General features: G+C 46.0%; 1 protein-coding gene across 1 annotated transcript in view; it reads right to left on the bottom strand.

Annotated features, from left to right (window-relative positions):
- Nucleotides 1–17844, bottom strand: part of EPHA10 (EPH receptor A10) — a 44141-nt gene extending 26297 nt beyond the window's left edge. The window contains exons 1-5 of the mRNA XM_077137146.1: nucleotides 17739–17844; nucleotides 15038–15102; nucleotides 13621–14299; nucleotides 8252–8407; nucleotides 7446–7796 (exon numbers count right to left, since the gene is read on the bottom strand). Coding sequence (XP_076993261.1) covers nucleotides 7446–7796; nucleotides 8252–8407; nucleotides 13621–14299; nucleotides 15038–15102; nucleotides 17739–17844 — 1357 coding nt within the window. The remainder of the gene's footprint in view (nucleotides 1–7445; nucleotides 7797–8251; nucleotides 8408–13620; nucleotides 14300–15037; nucleotides 15103–17738) is intronic.
- Nucleotides 17845–24362: the final 6518 nt, after the last annotated feature.

Raw genomic sequence — 24362 nt, 5'->3', positions numbered from 1 at the left:
GTGAATATTTGAAAAACCACTGAATCATACACTTTAAAAGGGTGAATTTTATGATATGTGAATTATATTTCAAGAAAAGCCTACAATACTAACAATAGTGACAATATTATATACAAACTTATTGGATGTGGCCAAAGCTGTACTCCAAGGAAAATTCATAGGTTCACAAAAGTCAAAGAAAGATTAAGCACGGATTCGTAATGTGACTGTGTGGTTGTGAAAACCTTGTATCTGATGCTCCTTTTATCTACAGTATGGACAGATGAATAAAACATATGGATTAAAAATAAATAAATAATAGGGGGAACAAATGCTAAAATTAAATATATATATATATATTGGGTAGATGGAAATACTAGTGGTCAATGAGAGGGAGGGATAAAGGGTATGGTATGTTTGAGTTTTTTCTTTTTGTTTTTTTTTTTTCTGGAGTAATGCAAGTGTTCTGAAAAAATGATCACGGTGATGAATATACAACTATGTGATGATATCATGAGCCACTGATTGTACACCATGTATGAAATGTTTGTTAAGAATGTATGTGCTTGTCCATTAACACCAGCTTACAACCTCTCCTCTGTCTCCACCACACCCCTAGCAGGGATAGTCTGCCAAAGTTAAAGGTACCACATCATCTTATGCTGGTGGGACCTGCAGGCAGACAAGCGCCATACACTGGGCAGGATAAGAAAAACAGAGCCCAGAGTCTCCACAGGAACGTCTTTCAACCTGCTGGGTCTCACCCTCAGGGAAAACCGACACAGGTGACTCTATCCTCCTGACAGGAGGCCAGTTTGGTTTGGGAAAATCCAGCTGGGGTCTATAATACCTAAGTAGACCCTCCTAAGGGTGGGGAGAAAAAGGCACCATACAAGCAGGCAAGAAACAAGAAAATAAGAACTAAAAATTCTCCTCTGTTAAACAAAACCTAAGCTAGAGGTACAGAAAAAGCTGAACTGAATGTCAAAGAACAGATAGACAACAAATTCATCCAGCAAGAAAACCCTAGGTAAAAGAAGTGAAAGCAACCTCTAGAATAAACTAATCAAGGAAATTAAATGCCTAGACACCAGCAAAAAATAACAAATCACACTAGGAAAACTGAAGATATGGCCCAGTCAAAGGAACAAACCAACAATTCAAATGAGATACAGGACTTGAAACAATTAATTCAGAAAATACGAACAGACATGGAAAACCTCATCAAAATCCAATCAATGAATTGAGGGAGGATATAAAGAAGGCAAGGAACGAACAAAAAGAAGAAATCAAAAGTCTGAAAAAAACAAATCACAGAACTTATGGGAATGAAAGGCACAGTAGAAGAGATGAAAAAACAATGGAAACCTACAATGGTAGATTTCGATAGGCAGAAGATGGGATTAGTGAATTGGAGGATAGAACATCTGAAATCCAACAAGCAAAAGAAAATATAGGGAAAAGAATGGAAAAATATGTGCAGGGACTCAGGGAATTGAATGACAACATGAAGCGCACGAATATATGTGTTGTGGGTGTCCCAGAAGGAGAAGAGAAGGGAAAAGGAGGAGAAAAACTAATGGAGGAAATTATCACTGAAAATTTCCCAACTCTTATGAAAGACTTAAAATTACAGATCCTAGAAGTGCAGCGTACCCCAAAGAGAACAGATCCAAATAGACGTACTCCAAGACACTTACTAATCAGAATGTCAGAGGTCAAAGAGAGAGAGAGAATCTTGAAAGCAGCAAGAGAAAAGCAATCCATCACATACAAGGAAAGCCCAATAAGACTATGCGTAGATTTCTCAGCAGAAACCATGGAGGCGAGAAGACAGTGGGAGGATATATTTAAATTATTAAAAGAGAAAAACTGCCAACCAAGAATTCTATATCCAACAAAACTGTCCTTCAAAAATGAGGGAGAAATTAAAACATTTTCAGGTAAAAAATCACTGAGAGAATGTGTGACCAAAAGACCAGCTCTGCAAGAAATACTAAAGGGAGCACTAGAGACAGATACAAAAAGACAGAAGAGAGAGGTGTAGAGAAGAGTACAGAAATGAAGACTATGAGTAAAGGTAAAAAGAAGAGAAATTAGATATTACATATAAAATCCAAGAGGCAAAATGGTAGAAGAAAGTACTACCCATACAGTAATAACACTAAATGTTAATGGATTAAACTCCCCAATCAAAAGACATAGACTGGAAGAATGGATTAAAAAACAGGACCCATCTATGTGCTGTCTCTACTCAAAGGACATGAGGGCAAGGACACAAATGGACATGTGCACACAAATGGTTATAACAGCATTATTTGCAATTACCAAGAGATAGAAACAGCCAAAATGTCCATCAACAGATGAGTGGATAAACAAACTGTGGTATATACATACGATGGAATATTATGCAGCTGTAAGACAGAATAAAGTTATGAAGTATGTAACAACATGGATGGACCTTAAGGACATTATGCTGACTGAGATTAGCCAAAAACAAAAGGACAAATACTGTATGGCTTTACTGATATGAACTGACATTAGTAAATAAACTTGGAATATTTCATTGGTAACAGAGACCACCAGGAGATAGAAATAGGGTAAGATATTGGGTAAAGGAGCTGAAGGGATACAGATTGTGCAATAGGACTGAATATAAAAACTCAGAAATGGACAGCACAATACTACCTAACTGTAATACAACTATGTTAAAACACTGAATGAAGCTGAATGTGAGAATGATAGAGGGAGGAGGCCTGGGGACATAAATGAAATCAGAAAGAAAGACAGACGATAAAGATTGAGATGGTATAATCTAGGAATGCCTAGAGAGTATAATAATAGTGACTAAAGGCACAAATTTAAAAAATGTTTTTGCATGAGGAAGAACAAAGGAATGTCATTACTGCAGGGTGCTGAAAATAGATGGTAATTAATATTTTAAAATTTCAACTTATGTGTGAGACTAAAGCAAAAAATGTTTATTTGGTACAAAATTTACATTTTGACTAGTGCATTTCCTAATATAACTTATGTAGATAGCTTGGTTGAACAACATAAGTACATGGAACCTTGGGTAGGACATGAGATTTTGTTGGTTTGTCCAGGTGATGCCCTGATGAATCCCAGAGTGATTTGATCAGTGAATGGAAAAGTATTTGCAAAGTCCCCTTCAGGGAATGGTGAGGTTGGGGGAAAATTCACCCTCCCCAAGTTGAATTTTTGATATTCTCACAAGCAGTGTGGACAACCAAAGCTATAGGCTGAGCCCCCAGTCTTTGGATTTGTTCATATGAAACTTAACCCCACAAAGGATAGATCAAGCCTGCTTAAAATTAGGCCTAGGAGTCATCCCCAGGAGAACCTCTTTTGTTGCTCAGATGTGGCTTCTCTCTCCAGCCAACACAACAAGCAAACTCACCACCCTCCTAGAATGAGCTGAGACCTAGCATCAAGGGATTGAGAAAACCTTCTTGACCAAGAGGGGGAAGAGTGAAATGAGACAAAGTGTCAACAGCTGAGAGATTCCAAACAGAGTCCAGAGGTTATCCTGGAGGTTATTCTTACACATTAAGTAGATATCACCTTGTTATCCAAGATGTAATGGAGAGGCTGGAGGGAACTGCCTGAAAATATAGAGCTGTGTTCCTGTAGCCATGTGTTCTAGTTTGCTGGCTGCCAGAAGACAACACACCAGAGATGGATTGGCTTTTAATAAAAGGGGATTTATTTTGTTGGTTCTTCAGAGGAAAGGCAGCTAACTTTCCACTGAGGTTCTTTCTTATGTGGAAGGCACAGGATGGTCTCTGCTGGCCTTCTCTCCAGGCCCCTGGGTTCCAACAACTTTCCCTGGGGTGACTTCTTTCTGCATCTCCAAAGGCCTGGGCTGAGCTGCAAGTGCTGAGATGAGGAATGCTGAGCTGCTTAGCTGTGCTACATTGCGTTCTCTCATTTAAGCACCAGCCAATGAAGTCAAACGTCACTCATTGCAGCAGACACGCCTTCTAGCTGACTGCAGATGTAATTAGCAACAGATGAGGTTCACGTACCATTGGCTTGTGTCCGCAGCAACAGAACTAGGTATGCTCACCCGGCCAAGTTGACAACTGAATCTAACTAACACACCATGTTTCTTGATGATGATTGTATAACGATATAGCTTTCACAATGTGACTGTGTGATTGTGAAAACCTTGTGTCTGATGCTCCTTTTATCTACCTTGTCGACAGAAGAGTAGAACATATGGAATAAAAATAAATAATAGGGGGAATAAATGTTAAAATAAATTTAGCTTGGAATGCTAATGATGGATGTAAGGGAGGGGTAGAGGGTATGGTATGTATAATTTTTTTTTCTGTTTTCGTTATATTTTTCTGCTGTCTTTTTATTTCTTTTTCTGAATTGATGCCTTCCTGACCAAAAGGGGGGAAAGAAGTGTAACAAAATAAGGTATCAGTGGCTAAGAAAATTCAAATGGAGTCAAGAGGCTATTCTAGAGGCTACTCTTATGCAAGCTTCAGCTAGATATTGCTAATTACCATGGTGTGCCAAACCCCAACCAAAACCATTCCTGTTAACCCAAAAGACCACCTAGGGCTCTATTCGAGATTCTACAAAAGTTTCATGTACTAAGATTACTTTCTAGAAACCTACAACTTCCAGATGGGTTTCTAGGCCAGATAAGTCCTAAAACCCAGAGGGCCCAGCCTTTCTAAGAACACCAACTTCTTCCATCCCCTTATCCCATATTATTGAAGAATATGAAGAAGTTAGAATGGGCAGAGCCCAAATACCCCTAAAGACTGGGGGAAGGATCAAAGGGGAAGGAGGAGTTATAACAGAGAAGACAGAATTTAACAAATGAGTATGACTGCTGAATCATTACTTTGATATTTCTTTTAGTCTCCAGTGCCTTGGAGGAGCTCAAAGGAAAAATCTGAAATTGTGGAACTGTAACCCATACCAAACTCTGAAATCAATACTATAACTACTTTTACAATGTACTTTGAAATTTATTGCATCTTTGAATATTTATTTCACAATAAAAAATGTTTAAAAAAAGATCATTGAAAGATTTTCTAGAAAAGCACAACTAACAAAAACTGACCTGAGAAGAAGTATGATTATGGAAAAACTGAGTAAATCATCCAATATCCCCGTCCCCAAAAAAGTGCAGAGCCCAGAAAGTTTCTCATGCAAAGTTTTTCATAACTTCAAAGAATATATAATCGTGCTAATTAAACTGTTTCAGAGCAGAGAAAAAAATTCTTCCTGATGCTTTTTACAAAGTCAGCATTACCACAGCACCAAAACTTGATGAGGAACACACTAAAAAATACTAGACCAACCTCACTTATAAATGTAGATGGAAAAATTTTAAACAAATAGAAGCAAATGAATTCAGCTAAATATTAAAAGTATAATATATTCATATTCAGTAGGATATATTCCAGGAATGCAGAGATAGTTTGCACTAAAAAAATCACTAATGGAATTCATCATACTGTAGGACAAAAGAGAAAAAATATGAGCTCATCTTGAAAGATGTTTAAGAAGCATTGAAAAAATTAATATCCATTCCTGGTTTAAAAATTTTTTCAGTGAAAAGTGGAAATAGTACATGGCCTAGGGATTAAAAGAACAAGGCTGAGGTGGCAGACAGGCCTGGATCCAAAGGCCAGCCTTTCTACTTAGTGACATGGGACAATTCGCATGGCTTCTTGGACCTCAGTTTCATCATTTGAAAGATTAATATCATTCTGCTTAAGTAAATTAATGTAGAAAATCCTATTGCACAGTCACTAGACAGAGCAGTACTCAATCAATGGAAACTTAGTGCTTTTATTAATAAAATGGAAATAGGAAATTATTTCCTTAACACGATTTTTAAATCCATCTGTATCTGAACAACAGGTAAGAGTGTTAATAGGAAATAGCAGATAATTATCTGTATGACATATTTTATACAAAAGGTGTCTTACAGTACATAGCTAGAGATAAGGGTATAGAGATAGGCAGAAAAAGGTCTGGACAAACATACTCTAGGTATTAATAGTTTATCTCTGGCTAATAGGATTATAGATTTTTTTTCTTTTTCTATATTGAATTTTCAAAATGTAAATCCAATAGCATTACTATCTCACCATAGAGAAAGTAAAGAACAGATCTGTTGCTTCAGAAAACTTTCCCCCAAAAGCAGAGGAAATAATAAAAGAAAAAACATTAAAGAAAGTGAGAAGATTTAAGACTCAGAAAATAGATGTACAACCTAAGGCTTAGAGATATTCTTAAGAGATTTGGGGACAATCAGAAGTTCTAATCATAGTGATAATGAAGAAATCTTTTTCATGGAATAAGAAAAAGTTGTGCAGATCAAAAGGTTTACTGATACGCAAATAAGCTCAATGAAAAGAGATCCAAATTGCACAAAATTTTAGTTTTCATCAGTAGGATAAGGAATTATCCAAAGATCTATCAAAAGAAAAAAAAAGCTATTTACAAAAGAATGAAAATGACCCTGGCCTCAGACTTCTCCTCTGCAATACAAACTTCCAGAAGAAAAGGAAGTAGGGTCATAGATCATTTATCTTTCCTGGGTATTAGCAAGTGAAAGGTCTTAGATATGGAAAGACTCCGAAACCATACCACTCATCCTTCTTGCAAATACCACTCCCCAGAGTACTCCAGCTGAGGGAGAGACAAATCAAAAGTTAATTTCAAGAATAAAGAGGCTGTAGTATAAATGTGTGGTAGGTATATACTTCTCTATTTCCCAGACTCAGAAATATGACTGTTAGGTGCTGATAAACAGGTTCTACTGCCACTATAGCCTGACTCTTCCTTGCTCTTTCCCAGGAAGAGGAAAGAGGGGGGGACCTTTGCAGCAAAATCCTTGTGGAGGTGGAAGAATGGAGTCACGGCCGCACCACGGGACCCTTCTTTCTGAGACAGAAGAGAAGGAAGGCATGATTCTGCGTCCTGCTGAAATTTTTTGGAAAGGGAGGTGGGGGGGGGTTGCAAAAGATTAAGGCACTTTCCACCTCTTTTTCCCTGGCAAATTAGAGGCGATGCAAACCACATACTGGGTTCGGGCAAAGGTTTTCTGCAAGTCAGGAAAAGGCGCAGCGCCAATCGGCTCCCGCACATTCACTGAAACGCTCACATCCTCTCTGGCTGAGAGGCAAGGAGTCACCGGAGCCCCCCAATCATTCCCCCGTGGATTGCGGGGAGGAGGCTGACCCTAGGTGGGAATGACCGCGGTCAGGAACTTTTGTGATTATTCGGTCCACTAGAGAGACGCTGCGAGCTGGTTTTGAGGCGGGACAAATGCGCACAGTGGAGTTTATTTGGGGTGGCTGCGGGGGGCGGGAACGCTCCGGATAGGACCGAGAGAGGCGGCGCGGGACGCGGAAGGGAGTGAGTCGCGGCAGGGCGGGGCGTGCCCCCGGCGCGCGGGGCGGCCTTACCCCCGGGCCCGGTGGAGACGGTGACCTGCGCGTAGGTGGCTCCCGCGGCGGCCGCCGGGCCCGAGACGCCGTTGAGCGCGGCCACGCGCACGGTGTAGCGCGCCCCGGGCCGCAGGTGCAGCAGCGTGGCGGCGCGCTCCCGCAGCCCGGCCTGGCGGGGCACGAAAGCCACGCGCGGCCCGCACGGCTCGCACGCGCTCGCCGGACCCTCGCGGCCGCAGCGCAGGCACAGCAGCGAGTACGTGACGTCCGAGCGGCCGCCCGAGTCTGCCGGCGGCAGCCAGCGGAGGCGCAGCGCCAGCGGCGAGCGGCTCAGGCTGTACTGCAGGTCCCGCGGCGCCGACGGCGGCCCTGCGGCGGCACAGGGGGGCGTGAGCCCGGGCGCGGCCGGCGGGGCGAGCGGGGAGAGGGACGCGGGCGGGGAGGGGGACGCGGGCGGGGAGGGGGACGCGGGCGGGGAGGCGGCGAGGTGGGGGCTGGAACTGAGCGGCGGCAGTGGCGGGAGCTGGGTGAGGATTCACACCCCCCTCCCCCGTCACCTCACCCCTTTATCTGGGCTTTCCCGGGGCCCCAGTTCTTCCAATCCCAGGTCCCGGCCTCCACCCTCAGAAGTTCATTCCCCACCCCACCCCCACCGCCACTCCGCCGTCGGGTCGCGGGTCCCCACGCCCGCCCTCATGCTCCCATTGCAGAGACCACGCCCACCTCGGCTTCATCCTCACGGAGCTGCCCCTCCCCCCACCGCAACCATCTCACCCCCGCCATCCCCACTCCACCCCCGGCCTTTAGCCTGGAGCGGGACTCACGGGTGCAGGACGCCGAGGGCGGGTCGGTCGGCGAACGCGCATAGCTGTCCTGGCACACGCAGAACGTGGAGGCGTTTTCCAGCGCCCGGCTGTGCTCTGGGCAAGGCGAGCAGAGGGGCCGCCGAGGGGACACCTTGTAAAACCCTGGGGGACAGGCTGCGGGGATGGGCCACGTGAGAAGAAGTAGGCTCCCTCCCAGTTCTTCTCTCCTCTGCTTTCCTTCCTGCCCTCCTTAGAGAGGGGATCATCTTCTCCAATTGTGGTGGGGAAAGAAATCCGGGGGGGGGGGGGGGACTTTGCTTCTCCACAACTGCCCCATGTGGTGGCATCTCGTTACTGAACAACCCAATAACACCTAACCAATAAAACTTAGTGTGTGCCAGCGACACTGGGATGTTTACTTCTATTAAATCACTTAATCCTCACACCAATCTGTGAGGTGTGTACTTTATTCCCATTTTTTCAATGAGGAAACTAAGGCTCAGAGAGGTTAAGTTTCCTGCCCAATGTTCCACAGCTGAGGTTGGAATCCATTGATGAGATCCGAACCCCAGGAGACTGGTTTCAGCGTCCACTCCTCACCACTCCCTACTGCCCTAATACACTTTGATAGAAAATGAGCCCAGCTGACACACAGGTGCCTCCAAAGTCTGTTCCATGGTTTCCCAGGGATGGACACACACACACACACACACACACACACACACACACACACACACTCCACTTACACAGGGACACTCCAAGAGAGACACGCATTGCTTTCAAAGATCACCATCCCACCACCACCATCTTTTGCAAGTTGGTGCACCATAAATCCCCAGCTCACACCCTTGCTTTCAGTTTGAAAGTGGAGCCAGCCAGGTGGAGTGGAGAGGATGGAGAGAGGAGAGTGAAAGTTCCCTGGTTCTAGTCTTGACATCCACCAGGTACTTTGCCTCACTCAGTTCCCTTGGTCCACCCAAAACATGGGTCAGGTGGCCTGTGACAACTCAGTTGATCTGAGTTTCTGTAGAACACCTACCACAAAAGTTGTTGGAGGATTAACTGAGAAAATGCACCAACTGTTTAGCCCAGTACAGACCACATTTAAACAGTAATGGTAGTAATTATTGTTCCTCCCTCACAGACCTGAAATGGAAACTGCTAAACACCCACTTACAATTTTTTTCGCCAGCTGGGCCCAGGAGGGAGGCAGTGGCTCCTGGTTCCTCCTCTCAAGGCTTGAATAATTCTCACCATGTTCATGGACCCCTGCCAGAACTCTTCTGTCCTCCCCTCTAGCTTAGCTAGTGGTGGAAGGGTGGCTGCTCTCCAGCAGGGTGGAATCAACAAAAGGAATGCAGACTAGACCTCAGGAAGAACTTTCGACCTGTCTGGAAGATGAGGGGAGGGGACCGAGGATTTCCACTATCTGGAAGGCTTAGGCTTGGGAGGGTCCATCTTGCCCTGAGTCCTGGGCGACACAATTTGGGGGAGGCCCTGAGCACCCTAGGAGCCTTTAGAAGTCTCTGCCTTCAGAACAAAGCATAAGGTCAGCAGACATAGTCTGGTGAACAGTCGTGACTGGGGTGGCTATCAGAAGGCCTGAGTCCCAGTGTTAGCTCTGCCACTCCTTGCACCTCTCTGACCACAAGGAACATCAGCCAAATGGGAATAATTACCAGGGCCTGTCCACCTGTGTTGTGGAGGAAGCGCTCTGTTTGCAGGTACTTACTATAATAGTAGGGAAAGAATGCTGGAGGCTGCCTTCCCCTGTATGGGGGCGGGGAGGGGATGTCCGCTGTCCTAGAAATGGGCGGCCCCATCAGGTACTGCAGTGGTTATCTCTACTTCGAGAGACTCTTTTTAAGGGGGGTTGTGTTGGGGGACAGACTCAAGAAATGACTCCTGACTGCAGGAATAAAGACACGTCTTTATCAAGGTCAGAGTCAGAATTTCAGAGCTCATCTAGTTCAACTCCTATGAGCCAGTTTCTCCTGCAGCTTTCCTAGCAGGAGCCACCCAGTCTTTGCTGGTGCAAATGAGGAGCTCAGCTTCTAGAGGCAGCTTTGGCTGAAGAGTCCTGGGAGCTAGAAAGTGTTTCCTGATGTGGTGCTCGGATCAGTCTTCCTGTCGATAATCCCCCTCACCCTACACCATCCCAGGGCCTTGCTGTGCTCTTTGGAATCTCAGGGAACATCTGCTTAGGTCCCTCTGTTCCAGGACAGTCTCGAAGAGATTTGAAAACACAGGCCATAAGCCCTGATTCCCACCCCATGCCCCAGTTCTTTCAATAGTTCCTCCCGTGGCTGGGAGAGGAGAAATGGGAATTAGGCTCACTAAAGAGAGAAAAAGGGGGAAAGCAAATCTTAGTTCTTATGCCCTTGTCCACATCCATCTACCTTTAAAGACGGGTGTGATCTTTGCTGGAGAAGGCACTTGGAAAGCCTTAACTTTGTAAAGACAAATCTGACCATTTCACTTCCTAAAACTCTCCAGCAGATTCCCACTGCCACTTGTCCTACCCATGCCATGCTGAACTCTTCCTTTCACACCCTTGGGTATTGTCCTATCATGTCTTATACCCCTTCTTTTCTGGCAAACTCTTATACTTCCTTCAGACCCCAATCCAAATAATATCTCCCCTGTGAAGCTTCCTTGGTGTCTTCCACAGCTCCCCAATGCCCAAGGCAGAGCTGATGCCATTACAAGTGGCCTTTATCCCACATCAGCCCTAGGGGAGGGAAGTCAGTACAGCTAAGAAATGGGACAGGGCTCCAGAGGAACTCACATTTCCCAAAGTGTGGATCCAAATGTTCTCCTCCATTCTCTGATCCATTTGTTCTACAACTATTTTTTTAGTATCTACTTTGAGCTAGGTGATGTTCTAGGCTTTAGAGAGACATCAGTGAATAAGATGGAGAAGGATCCAATGGTCTAATGTTAAGATGCCCTCCCCCCCCAACATCACCGGAAGAAGAGAGTTGATGATTCCCTCAAAATCTGGCCATCAAACCCACAAATACCTCCATCCACATCCATTTTCTCTCACCTCCTTCTCTCCAGACCTAGAGAAAGGGAAGGCCAGCCTTTCTATCTTAATTCTGGATCCCTCCCCTTCACCACCATAAAGAGTACATTCCATCAGTCATGGTTCCTCCTGTATCTTACATCCTCCTTCGCCAGGCTCTTTCTGGTGATGTATCAATGGGGTGGAACAGTAAAAGTGGTCCCTTTCAGGTACAGGCAATGAAGTAGTGCACTGTCCACAAAGTATTTATGAACAATAATAAAATTGGCTTAAAAATAAAATTTAATAAAAGTTGGCTTGCTTTTATTAGCAACATCTGCCAGCAATTTTAATGGACATCAATGAGAAAATACTTCTCACCACCAGGGCAGACTGCTTCCACTACCTCTCACTTGGTATCCCAAATAAAAACCATCTTTAATCTCATGTCCTTTTTGAACTATCAACCGTCTTCCCCTTCAAATGCAGGCTTTTAGAAAGTTGTTTACACTCCCTAATTCTAGCCGCTAAACGTACCTCATCCCAACCTACTGCAACCTGGTCTCTCTCCCCACGTACTTCAGAACTCATGCTCTTTCTCCTGCACTACTGTACCATCTTAATTCCCTTATCTCCTGGGCCCCTAATCCTTTCCCCTCCAGGCCTTTCATTGCAATTGCAGCTCAAGAGATCTTTTGAAAATACAAATCTGAACATGTCAAATTCCTGCTTCAAATCCTCCTTACTGATCTAAAGCATAAAGTCCAAGCTCTCTATTCAAATGTTCAAGGCCCTTCATGATTTTCCCCTGTCCCCTTTCCAGTCCCATCGCTCTTCATAGCCCCATGTGTCCTTGCTCCAGTCATACTGACTTACTTACTGAGCCCCTAACATGTTATCTTTTGTCCTGCCTCCATGCTTCTGTGCACAATCCCTTAACTCAGAATGCTCTCGACTTTCTGGGAAAAAAAAAAGGTATTCTCACCTTCTCTGGGAAGCCCTATCCATGCTTAGAGTTAGGTTCTTCCTTCTCCGGGCTCCCTTATCTCTATTCACACGTATCTCGTGCTCCGGTAACCATCCATTCACCCAATACATCTCCACTGAGCATCTCCCACATACCAGAGCCTGTCATAAGCACTGAAGCTGCAGAGACTAAGATCCAGTGCCTGAGCTCAAGAAATTCCCAGTCTAGTGGTGGAAACACACTTCAGTAGATAACTGCAATACCTAGAAGGTAGTGCAGAAATAGAAATTGCAGCAGGTGCTGGAGAGTAGAGGTGGAGCCTAAGATCAACCTGGAGAGCTCAGGAAGGTTCATGCCTCTGAGTGCCTTACTGAACTGCAAGTACCCCCCAAGGAAGAAATGGCAACATTTACATAAATAAAACAAGCCCTCAGTAAATGCAGATGGTATGTCTTCAATTCATGTTGAATGAATGATCGAGTAAAGAAATGAGAGCAAGTTTAGTTACTTCCTCCTCTGTCTTCCCACCACTCTGTCTATCCCTCTGATATCAAATATCACCCTCTTGTGACTTTTACATTTTTACATCTCTCCATCTAGACTGTGAGCGTCTCAAGAGCTGGGACTCTGTCTGATTCATTTGTTGTCCTAGCACTCAGAAAAGGTCCTGACTTAGAGAAAGCATCACTTGATCATTAAATGGATATACCCATGACCCCATCCTTACCCTCAATCCCCAGAACCACACAAATAGGGAAAAGAAGGTTCCTGGGGACTCACAGACTCAAGAATCCAACAGCATGGAGGGTCTCCTCCAGGGGGGCATGATGAATCCAGTTCAATCAGAGTTGAGCGATCTTATTAGTCATCTGGTACACCTCCCAATCTCTCTGGAATCCCCTCTTCCAGCCTCTGATGTGGATATTGTCAGTGATAGGGAGCTCATTATCTATAATGGAACCAGTCCTCCTGCCCCACAGCTTAGGTAGCTGTGGAGTTCTTATGTATGGGGAAGCAGCATGGTGTAGTAGGACTTGAGAGGTGGGCACATCTGGATTCAAATTCTGGTTCCCATGGCCTAACTTTGCAGGTGAGGCATTAACTTCTCTGAGCCTGTTTCCTCATCTGTGAAACAGAGATAATAATAGCTTGGTTTATTGCTGTGAAAATAAGGAGAAGGTCCCTGTGAGGCGTCAATCACAGTATCCCTAATATCCCCTACATGGAGCCAAATTCACCTCCTACTGACTTCCCTCATTGGCTCTCTGGAAGCTCCACAAAGGGTTAGGACTCCAGGCTCCAGAACCCAGGCTTCTCTTCTCCCCCCTCCTGCCTCTTTCATCTACTGCACAATCAATGCCAACTGCCACCTGCGCTACACTCCCACCTCACACCCACCAGTCGGCCTGATACCTTCACAGATGTCGCCGCGCTCCTGGAATCCCGCACTGCAGCTGCAGCGACCCAGGGGCACCAGCCACTCGCCATCAGCGCCGCAGTGCATGCGCGGGGGGCTGCCCGGCTCCCCTTCCGAGTGCGCCACGCACGTTCCAGTCACCTCCACCAGGGTGGAGAAGGCGCCCTCGGCCGCGGTGGCTGGGAACGCTGCCAGACCCCGCACGGTGGCGCGGCACTGCTTGTAGTAGACGCGCACCGAAACCAGCGCCACGCATGCGCCCACATCCTGAAAAGCCAGGTGGAACCCCCGGCGGCTGAGAGGGCCGATCTCGCGCACCTCGGTGTTCAGCTTCATCTTGCGCTCGCCCAGGTCGCCCTGCGTGAAGCTCTCGTCTGCCGCGATCGTGTCGATCTTGCGGGGTCGGCTGCTGCCCGGGCGGGGACGACCGCGGCCCAGATCGGCCTCTGTTTCCAGGTAGTAGACGTTGAACGTCTCCTTGCAGGTGCCCGCGGCGCCGGGAATGCTGCTGCAGTCGCGCAGTGTGAACTGCAGCTCCACGAAGATGCGCTGCCCGCGGCCGCGGCTGATCCAACCGGTCTGCAACCAGTTGTCCTGATTGGGCTCCAGCACGTTGCACACCTGGTATGTGCGGATGGGCCGGTCACGTTCGTCCACACCGCTGATCTCCTCCCACTGGGGAGAAGAGCAAAGATGAGGCCAGCTCAGAACCAAGGAGCCCCCAGAAGGTCTAGCCCTAGCGGTGACTCGGGCTGAAAAACCCCCCTCCTTCCCATCATTACACCTGCTCCTGCTGCCGTCCCACCGCTCCCCAACTCCTTACTAAACGCACCTCTGAAATGATACGATGAAAAGATACAGAACTGGGAAAAACTGAAGACCACCGAACCCAATCCTTAATTTCATAGATGGGGAAACTGAGGCCCAAGAGTGGTTTGACTAGGTATGCAAACAGAATTAGTGGCCGAGCTAGGAATGGCACCTGGTGTCTCCTGACTCTCCACCCAGTGCTTTTTCTGCTACCCCAAAATGCTTTCAGATAGCCAGGTTACCACAGCCACACCCCAAATTCTCAAGCCTTTTAGGATTCCAAGCCCTGCGTTTTCTGCCAATCCATCAATCAACTCCTTGGCAGATTTACTGTGCACAGGGCATTGTCCACCATTGGCTCCATCCAGATTCCACGTTTCTGTTCCTAGAGTCAGTCAGTTCTCACTTATCCTGTTTTTATTTTGGACTGTCTGTCCGAAGAGTCAATGTTTTAAATCGGCCACCCTGGCTTGAAGCCAATGCTACCGGAGGCCACATACTCTGAGGAGGCCCTTGATCTGTTATGACCATGGAGAGCAAAAGAGACTGAGTCCTTCGACACCAGAGGATCCCTCAGACAGGGAGGGGCAGATTTTCACTTACCCCATCACTCGGCAGTGCAGTCCAGCCCAGTTCGGCTTGAGAGGCTTTAGAATCCAGGAGGATTACTAGAGAGGGTAGAAGAGAGATGTCAGAAGGCCAAACAGTCAGTGTAGCAGGAAAGTGGACTCCTTTGGTGAGGTCGCTGTAAATCTGCTAACTAAGAAGATGGAGAATGTGGTGACGAACTCAAAGTTTTTACAGCTCCATAAATCCTTAGGAGTCTGAGTAGCTCAAGTTCATAAAAAGGCAACCACAATTATTAGGGAGCAAATCTGTATTAGTTTACTGTGGCTGCTTTAGCAAATTAAACAAGTTGAAAATAACAAAAATTTATTTCTTATAGTTCTTGAGGTCAGAATTCTGAAATCACTTTCACTGGGCTAAAGTCAAGGTGTTTATAGTTTATGGTATATTGGGATGGCTGGAGGGAAGTACTGGAAGCTGTTGAACTGTGTTCTAGCAGCCTTGATTCTCTAAGATGATTCTATAATGATACAGCATTTACAATGTGACCGTGTGATTGTGAAAACCTTGTGGTTGATGCTCCCTTTATCCAGGATATGGACAGATAAGTAAAAAAAAACAAGGACAAAATACAAATAAATAATAGGGGAGACAAGGGGTAACAATAATTGGGTAGACTGAAATACTAGTGATCAATGAGAGGGAGGGGTAAGTGTATGGGGTGTATGCATTTTTTATTCTCATTTCTTTGTCTGGAGTGATGCAAATGTTCTAAAAATGATTGTGGTGATGAATACACAACTATGTGAAAATTAAAAATATGTAGTATGATTTATTTTTAAAAGAGCTATCAATAATAGTAACAAATGTTCCACACCATGCAAGATGCTAGTGGTGGAGTGGTATATGGGAATCCTGTATTTTATGCATGATCATTTTGTAAGCTCACAACTTCTCTAGATAAATAAATATTTAATAATATAGTTAAGGTGTTGGACATACTGGTTCTTTCTGGAGGTTATGAGGGGAGAATCCATTTCCTTGCCTTCTTCAGCTACTAGTGGCCTCCTGTATTCTTTGGCTTCTGGCCCCTTCCTCCATCTTCAAAGTGCATCACTCCAACCTCTGCTTCCATCATCACATTACCTTCTCCTCTGACTCTTTAATCTTTCTATAAGGACCATTATGTTGACATCAGGCCCACCTGGCTAATACAGGATAATCTCCTTATGTTAAAACCTTCAATCTAATTACATCAGTAAAATCCTTTTTGCCATATAAGGTAACATTCACAGGTTCCAGGGGAAAAGGACAGAGACACACTGGGGGGAGGGACAGTAGTCAGTTTCCTACAGAGTCCATGACAAGTTCCCAATTCCCTTAAAATTGGGAATTCTGTAATGCCCAACCTAACCAGGTACCATAAATTATATGACTGTTAAGAAGAAGGAGAATATGAATGTACCAGAGGATTCCTTATCTACCTCCCAAATTCACTCAGACTCAGGGACACTTCTGAGGTCTGAGGTCAACAGGGATGAGGGTATTTGAACCTTTTTAATTTGACTTCCAGGGTCTCTGGGGAAAATGAGATGGAGAGTCCCTACCAGCAACAGGAGAAATAAAAATACCTTATCTCCTTGGCCAGCCTCTTTCTCAGGGGCTGTAGCCTCCATCGCCTTTGAAAGTATGCCAGGGGCCCTTTTGTATGCAAATACACGACCCCTCCCACACCAGAGGGGCTAGCAGTCACTTCCTTCCCCCCCCCCCCCCCCGGGAAGCATCACATCAGCAGTCTGTATTCTGCTCTCAGCATCACCACAGAGAAGCATTGGTTTGGAAGCACAGCTGGCAGTCCAGAGATAGGAGCCTGGGCCATCCCAAAATCTCATATGGAAGTTTACTCATATGGAGCTTAAGTAAGGAGATGGACTGCCAAAGTAAGGATCTCTAAGAGGGGATTGGCTCCAGAGGCGTCAGCGACAGCAGCCAGGACTGCAGACAACGTCCTGATTTCAGCACAACCGACTGCACATCCGAATTGCATATTGGAAGGCATCAGCGAGCCTGCACCCGGACCAACCCGTGGTCAATAGCTCAGATTCCAGCTCCTTAGGATTTAGCTCCGAGAACTGCACCTGGATATGACGCCTTTGGATTCAGCTGAGCATGCAGCTTCCCCAAATCCAGTATCAGAGGCAAGGGGCGGGCTCGGGTGCCGTTGTCAGCCCCAAACCTGGCACTACGGACCAAGCCGGTATTCCACGCTTCGGCTTCAGCACTGCGGACAGCGCCCGCACCAGCATCTCCCGCAGCTTGGGGACCCAGTCATTTCCTTCGCTACTCAGACTCTTTGCCGTCCCCTCATACTTCGATTTCACCTCTGCATCTCCCCGTCTCCTCCGCTCTCTCATCTCCCCGCCCCCATACCTCCCACCTCCTATCATTCAGCCTGTCCGTCTCTCCGGCCCCTGAACTGCCGCCTCTACCTCCCGCGGTTCTTGGTCTCTTTTTCCCCCAGCCTCTCAGGTCTTCAACCCCCGGGCTCCCTAACACCCCTCACTGCCCCGTTGCTTGACCACCTTTTTCTCTCCAGTTCTTTGCTTCTTGCTTGCTTCAAACCCTATCTATCTACGCTTATCCAATGACTCCTTCCCCCTGCACCCCAGCTCCCCGATCCTCCAGCCCCCTATCTTTCGGTATCCCAGGCTTCGAGCACAGCCACCGGTCTCCTCACCTTCCTCGGCGGTCCCGGGCAGCCCGGGCCCCAGAAGCAGCACGAGATAGAGCGGCATCAGGCAGACGAGCAGGCGTAGCAGATGTGGGCCGGCGCCAGTCTCCATGGTCCGCAGACCGAGCTGTCAGTGCGGCGGCGGCGGCTCGAGCCGCACCAGCCCCAGCACGGCTGAGCAGTGCCCCCAGACCTCAGCGCCGACTGGGGGCGGGGTCTCGCCAGTCACCATCATCCATGGGGACCAATCACTAGGCACCACCGCGGGATGGCTCCCAATCCCCGCCAGCAGAGGGTGGGGAGGTGGAGTTTCATAGGCCAGGGGTGGAACACTGAACTGCAGAGGGGCAAAGAAGGGGTCCCGCCAGTCTTCAAACGGTGGGGGTGGGGCGGCAATGAGTGCTCGTAGGGCTCCTAGGAAGGAGGATGTGCTAGTTCAGTGGCCCAGAGCGCTAAATCTTAGCTCCCCATTCCTGAGAAGTAGGTGATGTGGGCGTGGCTTGAAGAGTGGCGAACCTGGCACAGACACTTGCAGCCTCTGAGCTAGCCAGGAAGCTCCCTTGTCTCCAGACGGGAGTCGTCGGACTTGCAGGGTGTTTCTAAGCCTGTTATTCTGACGCCAAGCTCTAGGGAGCTCCTCTATTTCTCAGCCCTTCGCTCCTTCCTATGTCTTCCATTCCTGGGGTCTCATGGCTCTATCCCGCCCTCTTCTCTACCCGCCGTCGTCACGCGCGCACACACAGACGCGCACACACACACAGCTGCAGGAGGGCGGGGCCGAACCCGATCCGGGAGCTGCTCGAGAAAGGAGAGAGAAGTGGGAGACCGCGTCCCACCCTACTATGCATCGCCTCGGAGACTGGCGAAACCATGTGGACGCCGGGATGGGGACGGTGGTAGATTTTGCATGAACCATCGATTTCTCGGGTTCTTGCTCCTGCTGCCAGGACACAGGCAGCATTCCCTTACTCCCCCCCCCCCCCGCCTCCCCGGTCTTCTCAAAGTCTGGGGTTCCCCCCTTTAGACATCTCACTTCACCACCCCAGGAGACTCTTGAGGAACCCAACGAGGTGGAGACTCCGAGGCCTCTGCAAGCGGGTTGGCGTTCAGCCGGCGCTGAAGAAACCGCAAGGAAATGTGGAATACGACCTCTATGTAGTGAAGGTCATTTGTGCGCAAGCTGAGGATTTAAGGCGTTGGTGGTGGGAGATACTGGTCCTCCAGGGCAAGGGAGGGACTATGAGAGCAACCATCCAGGTTGAACTTGAGGGAAGAAAGCTCCACCTACCTTGTGGTATTTCAGAGCTCTTTTTTGGGGGGCCCACCCTTCTCCTTTAGAGGCTACAGGGTCCTGAGAAACCTTGAGAATAAGTGTGATTCCTGTGTCTACATGGCCTGTGTAGTTTTAATGTCTGTACATTGTGCATATATATATTTTTCAGCTTCCACCCAACACTTACTGCGTACCATATTCTAATTAATTGCTCTGTTCCAGCCACAGTCCTTATTTCCTTAAGCACAGAGTGTAATGAAAATTCCTGGCATCATAGAGCACTTGACCATTTACAAACACTTTCACCTGTCATTGGTGTGTGTATGTATGTGTATATGCACACTTGCTCTCTCACAGATACACTTGCTGGACAATAGCAGTAAGAGGTGGGAGGTGTTAGTGTCTTTTGTCCATTTAAAGAAAGGTTGTCAGACGAGGCTTGGGCTCAGAAACCCCAGGATATTAGACCCAGCAGAGGAAGCAAAAGGGGGTGTGGCGTCTAACTGGTCTTTGGATGCTTGTGGAGGCCTCTGAAATGAGATCTACCTGAAGAAGGGCTCTTACTGCCCCCACCTCCTTCCTATCGTTATTCTCCTCATACTCTATTCTTCCCCTCCCCCTCCCCCCAGCGCTGGGAGATGGTATTTTTAGAAGCTGCTTAGAGACTCAGGACTCCTTTCATTTCAGAATTAGTCCTCACTCCACCACGCATCATTCCCCTCTTTAAAAACAGATCCAATTCTCTTGGCAGTCTCTAAGGTATCAACTATGGCTTCTCACCTGAGCTTCAGAGACTTCTGCCCAAGGGGTTCTGACCCTGAGCAGTGGTAAGGCAAGATGTAGACTCGCTCTGAGCCTTGTGAGGGTCATTCATGAGCAAGCAGATGGGGGGGATTATCTGGGGAAACCTACATAGAATGCCTCAGGGAAACCCTGGCTGTCAGGAACCTGATTCTCCACCCTCTTTCACCATAAACGCCTTAGGCACCTTAAGGAAATCACCAGACTGAAACCATAGAGATGGGACAAAGAAAAGGAAGAGAAGGGGTGAGATAATCCTTCTCTTTCTTCCTCTGAATAACTCATTTGTAATAAAATAAGACCACAGAAGCACCGGTGTATGCAGATATATGCAAATTGGCGAGATCTGACTGCACTCTACCAGGAGGCTGTGGAATAGACAAGTCAGTGAAGACATTTGGTAGAGCTTTAGAAGGGAACCAAGCCATCGTCCATTGCGACCTTTAAATAAGTGCCAGGGACCACTTAACCAAGGGCCAGGATTAGACGTCTCCCTGGAAGAGCGGGCAGGGCCCTAGTCTTGGTGCTGAACTCTCAATTGGAAGGTCATGTCTGCGCTGGTTTGTGTCCGTGTGTTGAACCCACCAGATCCAACTGAACTAGGAGCTTCTCAGTGGCTGCAGCCTGATCCCCAGCTAAGGTTCATTGTCCACTCCTCCTTCCTAGAGCCCAGATCCAGCTATTCGAATCTCTAGGATCCAAGCAGCCTTCATTCCTTAGAGTAGGTACGGAGGGGCCTGGGACCCACATGGACTCTCCTTCTCCTCCCAGAACCCCACTGATGCAAAATGCAAAAGTGTCTATATACACCCGACTATCTTCTAGGGTGGTGGGAGCAATACATGTTGGGCCCAATAAGATGAATTTAATCCCCAAATGATAAGTGGTTTTCTAGGGGGCAGACCCAAATTTGCTGCAACTTCAATCTTCAAGTTATTGAAAGTTACACACACAGAGGTTGAAAATTCTATCTCTTCCTATTGTGCAAATACAGAAAGTGAATCAAGCCTGGATGAATATGGAAGATTGACTCCTCCACGGAGAAGACTAAGATTATACCAAAGAAATCAGGGCCAATCCCTGTTCTCAAGAAAGAGGACAGAGAGGGACCCAAGGGTAGTTGGGAGTCCTAATGCTCAAAGGGACATCTCCAATTTTTCTCTTTTCTCCCCTATTCCATCTCCCCCTTTCTGTCCTAAAATAAAAAAAAGAACATACCAGATTAGGATTCATTTCTAGGAGAATAGACTCACAGACAACAATAAGATAGACATTATAAACAAAAATTTAAACTGAATTTTTCTTAGATAAAGGAATACAAGCAATTAATTTACTAAGCTGAGAGGGTGGGCCATGGTGGCACAGCAAACAGAGTTCTCCCCTGCCATACCAGAGACCCGGGTTCGATTCCCGGTGCCTGCCCATGCCAAAAAATAAATAAATAAATAAGCTGAGAAAACTTTTAAAGTGATTAAATACAACTACTTAGTCTTCACGAGTCTCCACTTCTTCCCTTGTAAAATGGGAATGAAGATACTTTTCAGAGTTATTGTGCAGTCAGAATATAATTTATCTATGGCCCAGCACGGTGCCTGGCACATGGTTCTGAGATGTATTCTCACTCAACTTTGTTTATTAAGGTACAAAGAAGAAGAAAGGATAAAAGAGGGTTTAGTGGTGACCCAGGAAAAACAAGAGAAATAGGGAGACAATCATAAAAAAGAAAAGACAGAGTGAGGGATAAGGAAAGAGACAGCTGGCTGACATGAATGCGGTTAGAAAGTGCAGGAATCTGAAGGAAACGTGCTTGAAAGGACAGGAGTGTCATCGTGGCAGGCTGGCTGACCAGCTGCTAAGTGGCCCCAGAGGTGGCATGTACCTTGGTGAATTCATCATGGCCTAGGCTCATAAAACTGACTTGAACAACAATAAGAGAGAACCATTATGCCGGGGGATTGGGAAGAAAACCTGCCAACCTGCCTCCTCCTCTGGTACGAGTTAAAGATCCAGTGTATTAATTTATGATGAGAAATGGAAATGCCAAGGGGATGAGACGGCTCACATTGTCATGTCCAGCACATTCTTCCCCTCTAGGAAAATGTGCACAGGAAGCCAATTTTTGATGTGCAGGCTGCTGTGAGAATGTGTGGAGAGGGAGTTGGGTGGTTTAAATATTTGATGGCAGCAGGCTCTGGATAGCCTTGTGTCTCCAAATCCCCAGAAAGGATAAACCTGCCACTGGCACTTGAGTGACTGTACTTGGGGCCAGAGGATAGGATCTGCCAACATATGCTTCTCTGATTCTCCTTTTTTTCTCGTTCCATTTCTAAGCAGCCCATTTTTAGACTGAAGCACTCCTTTTAAATCTAAATCACCAATATAATATAAACTAATAAAAATGTTGTAAGCAAAACAAAAGTAGCAGAAGATGTGTCAACACTGTCTGTGAAGAGTTTTCAGTTGTACCTAGCTGAAAACCCAATTAAATTAGTTTTTAAAAGAGAGTTTATTGGTTCACATACCTGAATGGGATTGATCTGTGTAGAACAGCATTGGGCGTGTGGTAGAGTTAGCAAATCGCCAAACCTGTATATGCTAAAAAGGAATCCAATTGAAACCCAAGAACTGAAAAACACAATAACTGAACTTAACACAATACATAGGTTTAGCAGCTAATTCTAGCATTAGTGAGCTGGAAGATAGGTATGTATAAAATATACAGACTGAAGTATGGAGAGAAAGAAAAGAATAGGAAATAGAGATAAGAGAGGAAGAGACGTGGGATATAATGAAAGGTGTAACATACATGGAATTAGAGTCCTAGAAGAAGAGAGAGAGAATGAGGTAGATGCAATATTTGAAGAGATAGTTGAAAATTTTCCAAAGCTAATGAAAGACATCAAGACACATATTCAAGAAGTGCTATCAGACTGCTGCAGCCTCTGCGAGCTGGGAAAGGGGGAGCGTGAGTAAGCAAAGGACTCAGTCTGGGTAAAGTGCTGCTGCCACGCAGGGCCGGTGGTGGTGTGGGCCGAATAAAAGTAGGAAGGAGCAAGATTCACCCTAAGCAGGGAAAAGTGGAAAAAGTTCGAGAGAGAGACAAGACTCAGTAGAACAGGAGTGCTACTGCCTAAAAGCAGGAGCTCCAGAGTTTGAAATTACCACTGAAAAATACTGAAATGTAGGGCCCTGCGAATTTCCTCATAAGAAAACCAGAGACAGTGTGGCTTATTAAGCATGACCCTTGGAAGAGCATTGTGTAAGTTATTTGCAGGAATACAAATTGAGGCCCTTCAGTTGAATTGATCCTCACTCTTTTTTTTTGTTTTTCCCCCTTAGTCTTCATCTTGCTTCTTTACTTCTAATTTGACCCGCTTACCAAATATGATTGACTCATGCAAATGAATTAAACCATCACAGCTTTTTCTCTTCTGTTTCTCAGTGCTACTCTTAATTTGGATATTTCAACCTGAACCATTCAAATAGGTTTGACATACCCATACTGCTTTTCCAAGCTTTTTCATGCCACATGACTTCATAATCTGCAGTTGCTCAGATTATTCTGTGAACTCACCTCCGTTAAGACACTTACCATGTATGAGCTTCAGAGCCTTAAAAAAAAGTGGGGAATGTGGACCTGTGTAGGACAGAGTAGCCAGAAGATTTGGGAAACAGTCTTAACAGAGAAAATGTCACTGATTTAATACACTATTTCAAGTGTGAGGATGGTTGTTATAATACAATCCTGGCTGGCTGTTGTCCAGCCTCTCAGCAAACAAGGGAGCAATTGGCTAACATTGCAGAACTCCTCTTGGTTAGAAAGACAGTGGCATTTGGCAGCACAGGTTTTCTCATAAGGAAGCTGAGGTCCCGGAGTACAGTACACGGAAAGGTCGAGTGGTATAATGGGAAGTATTTGAGTCTGGTGGTTAGAAAACAAAAATGCCAGTTCCTGCTTTGCCGTAAATATCACCACATGCAGGTCTCTTAACTTCTCAAGAGAAGTTAGAAGTCCATGCAACTTCTTGACCTTGTTCCCTCACCTCTAAAACAACTTTGTGAGTTTAAGACTTGGCCATTTTTAACTGTATGGGATAGATTAGGCATGAGCCCTTTTGAAAGAAATTCCCTGGCAAGATACATAGCAAGTTATATCTTTCAATGTCACAATGTATTGTTAAAGGTTATAATGCTGCCCTATGACCCTTACCTTTTTCCAGAAATTTCTATGCCTTTGACTGAAGTGTATTGTTACATTTTTTTTCTTTTCTTTCTCAAGCAAAAAGTTTAAATTGCACTTGTTGCTTATCTATGCATATCCTGTAAATAAATGTTCCTGCCTAGTCCTTTCTGCTGATCTAATTTATAGCATGCCATTAAGGGATGAGCCATAAATGGGTCCATGGGTAACTAGGGGTTGGAAAATGATATGGAGATTGACAGAAGGAACTGGGGTTTTTTTTGTTTTTTTTTTACTAATTAAAAAAATTAACTAACACAACATTTAGATATCATTCCATTCTACATACACAATCAGTAATTCTTAATATCACATA

The sequence above is a fragment of the Tamandua tetradactyla genome, chromosome 2 (genome assembly GCF_023851605.1).
Source record: "Tamandua tetradactyla isolate mTamTet1 chromosome 2, mTamTet1.pri, whole genome shotgun sequence".
Taxonomy (NCBI): domain Eukaryota; kingdom Metazoa; phylum Chordata; class Mammalia; order Pilosa; family Myrmecophagidae; genus Tamandua; species Tamandua tetradactyla.
Note: the sequence above shows the minus strand (reverse complement) of the source record. Positions and strands in the feature narration are given on the sequence as shown.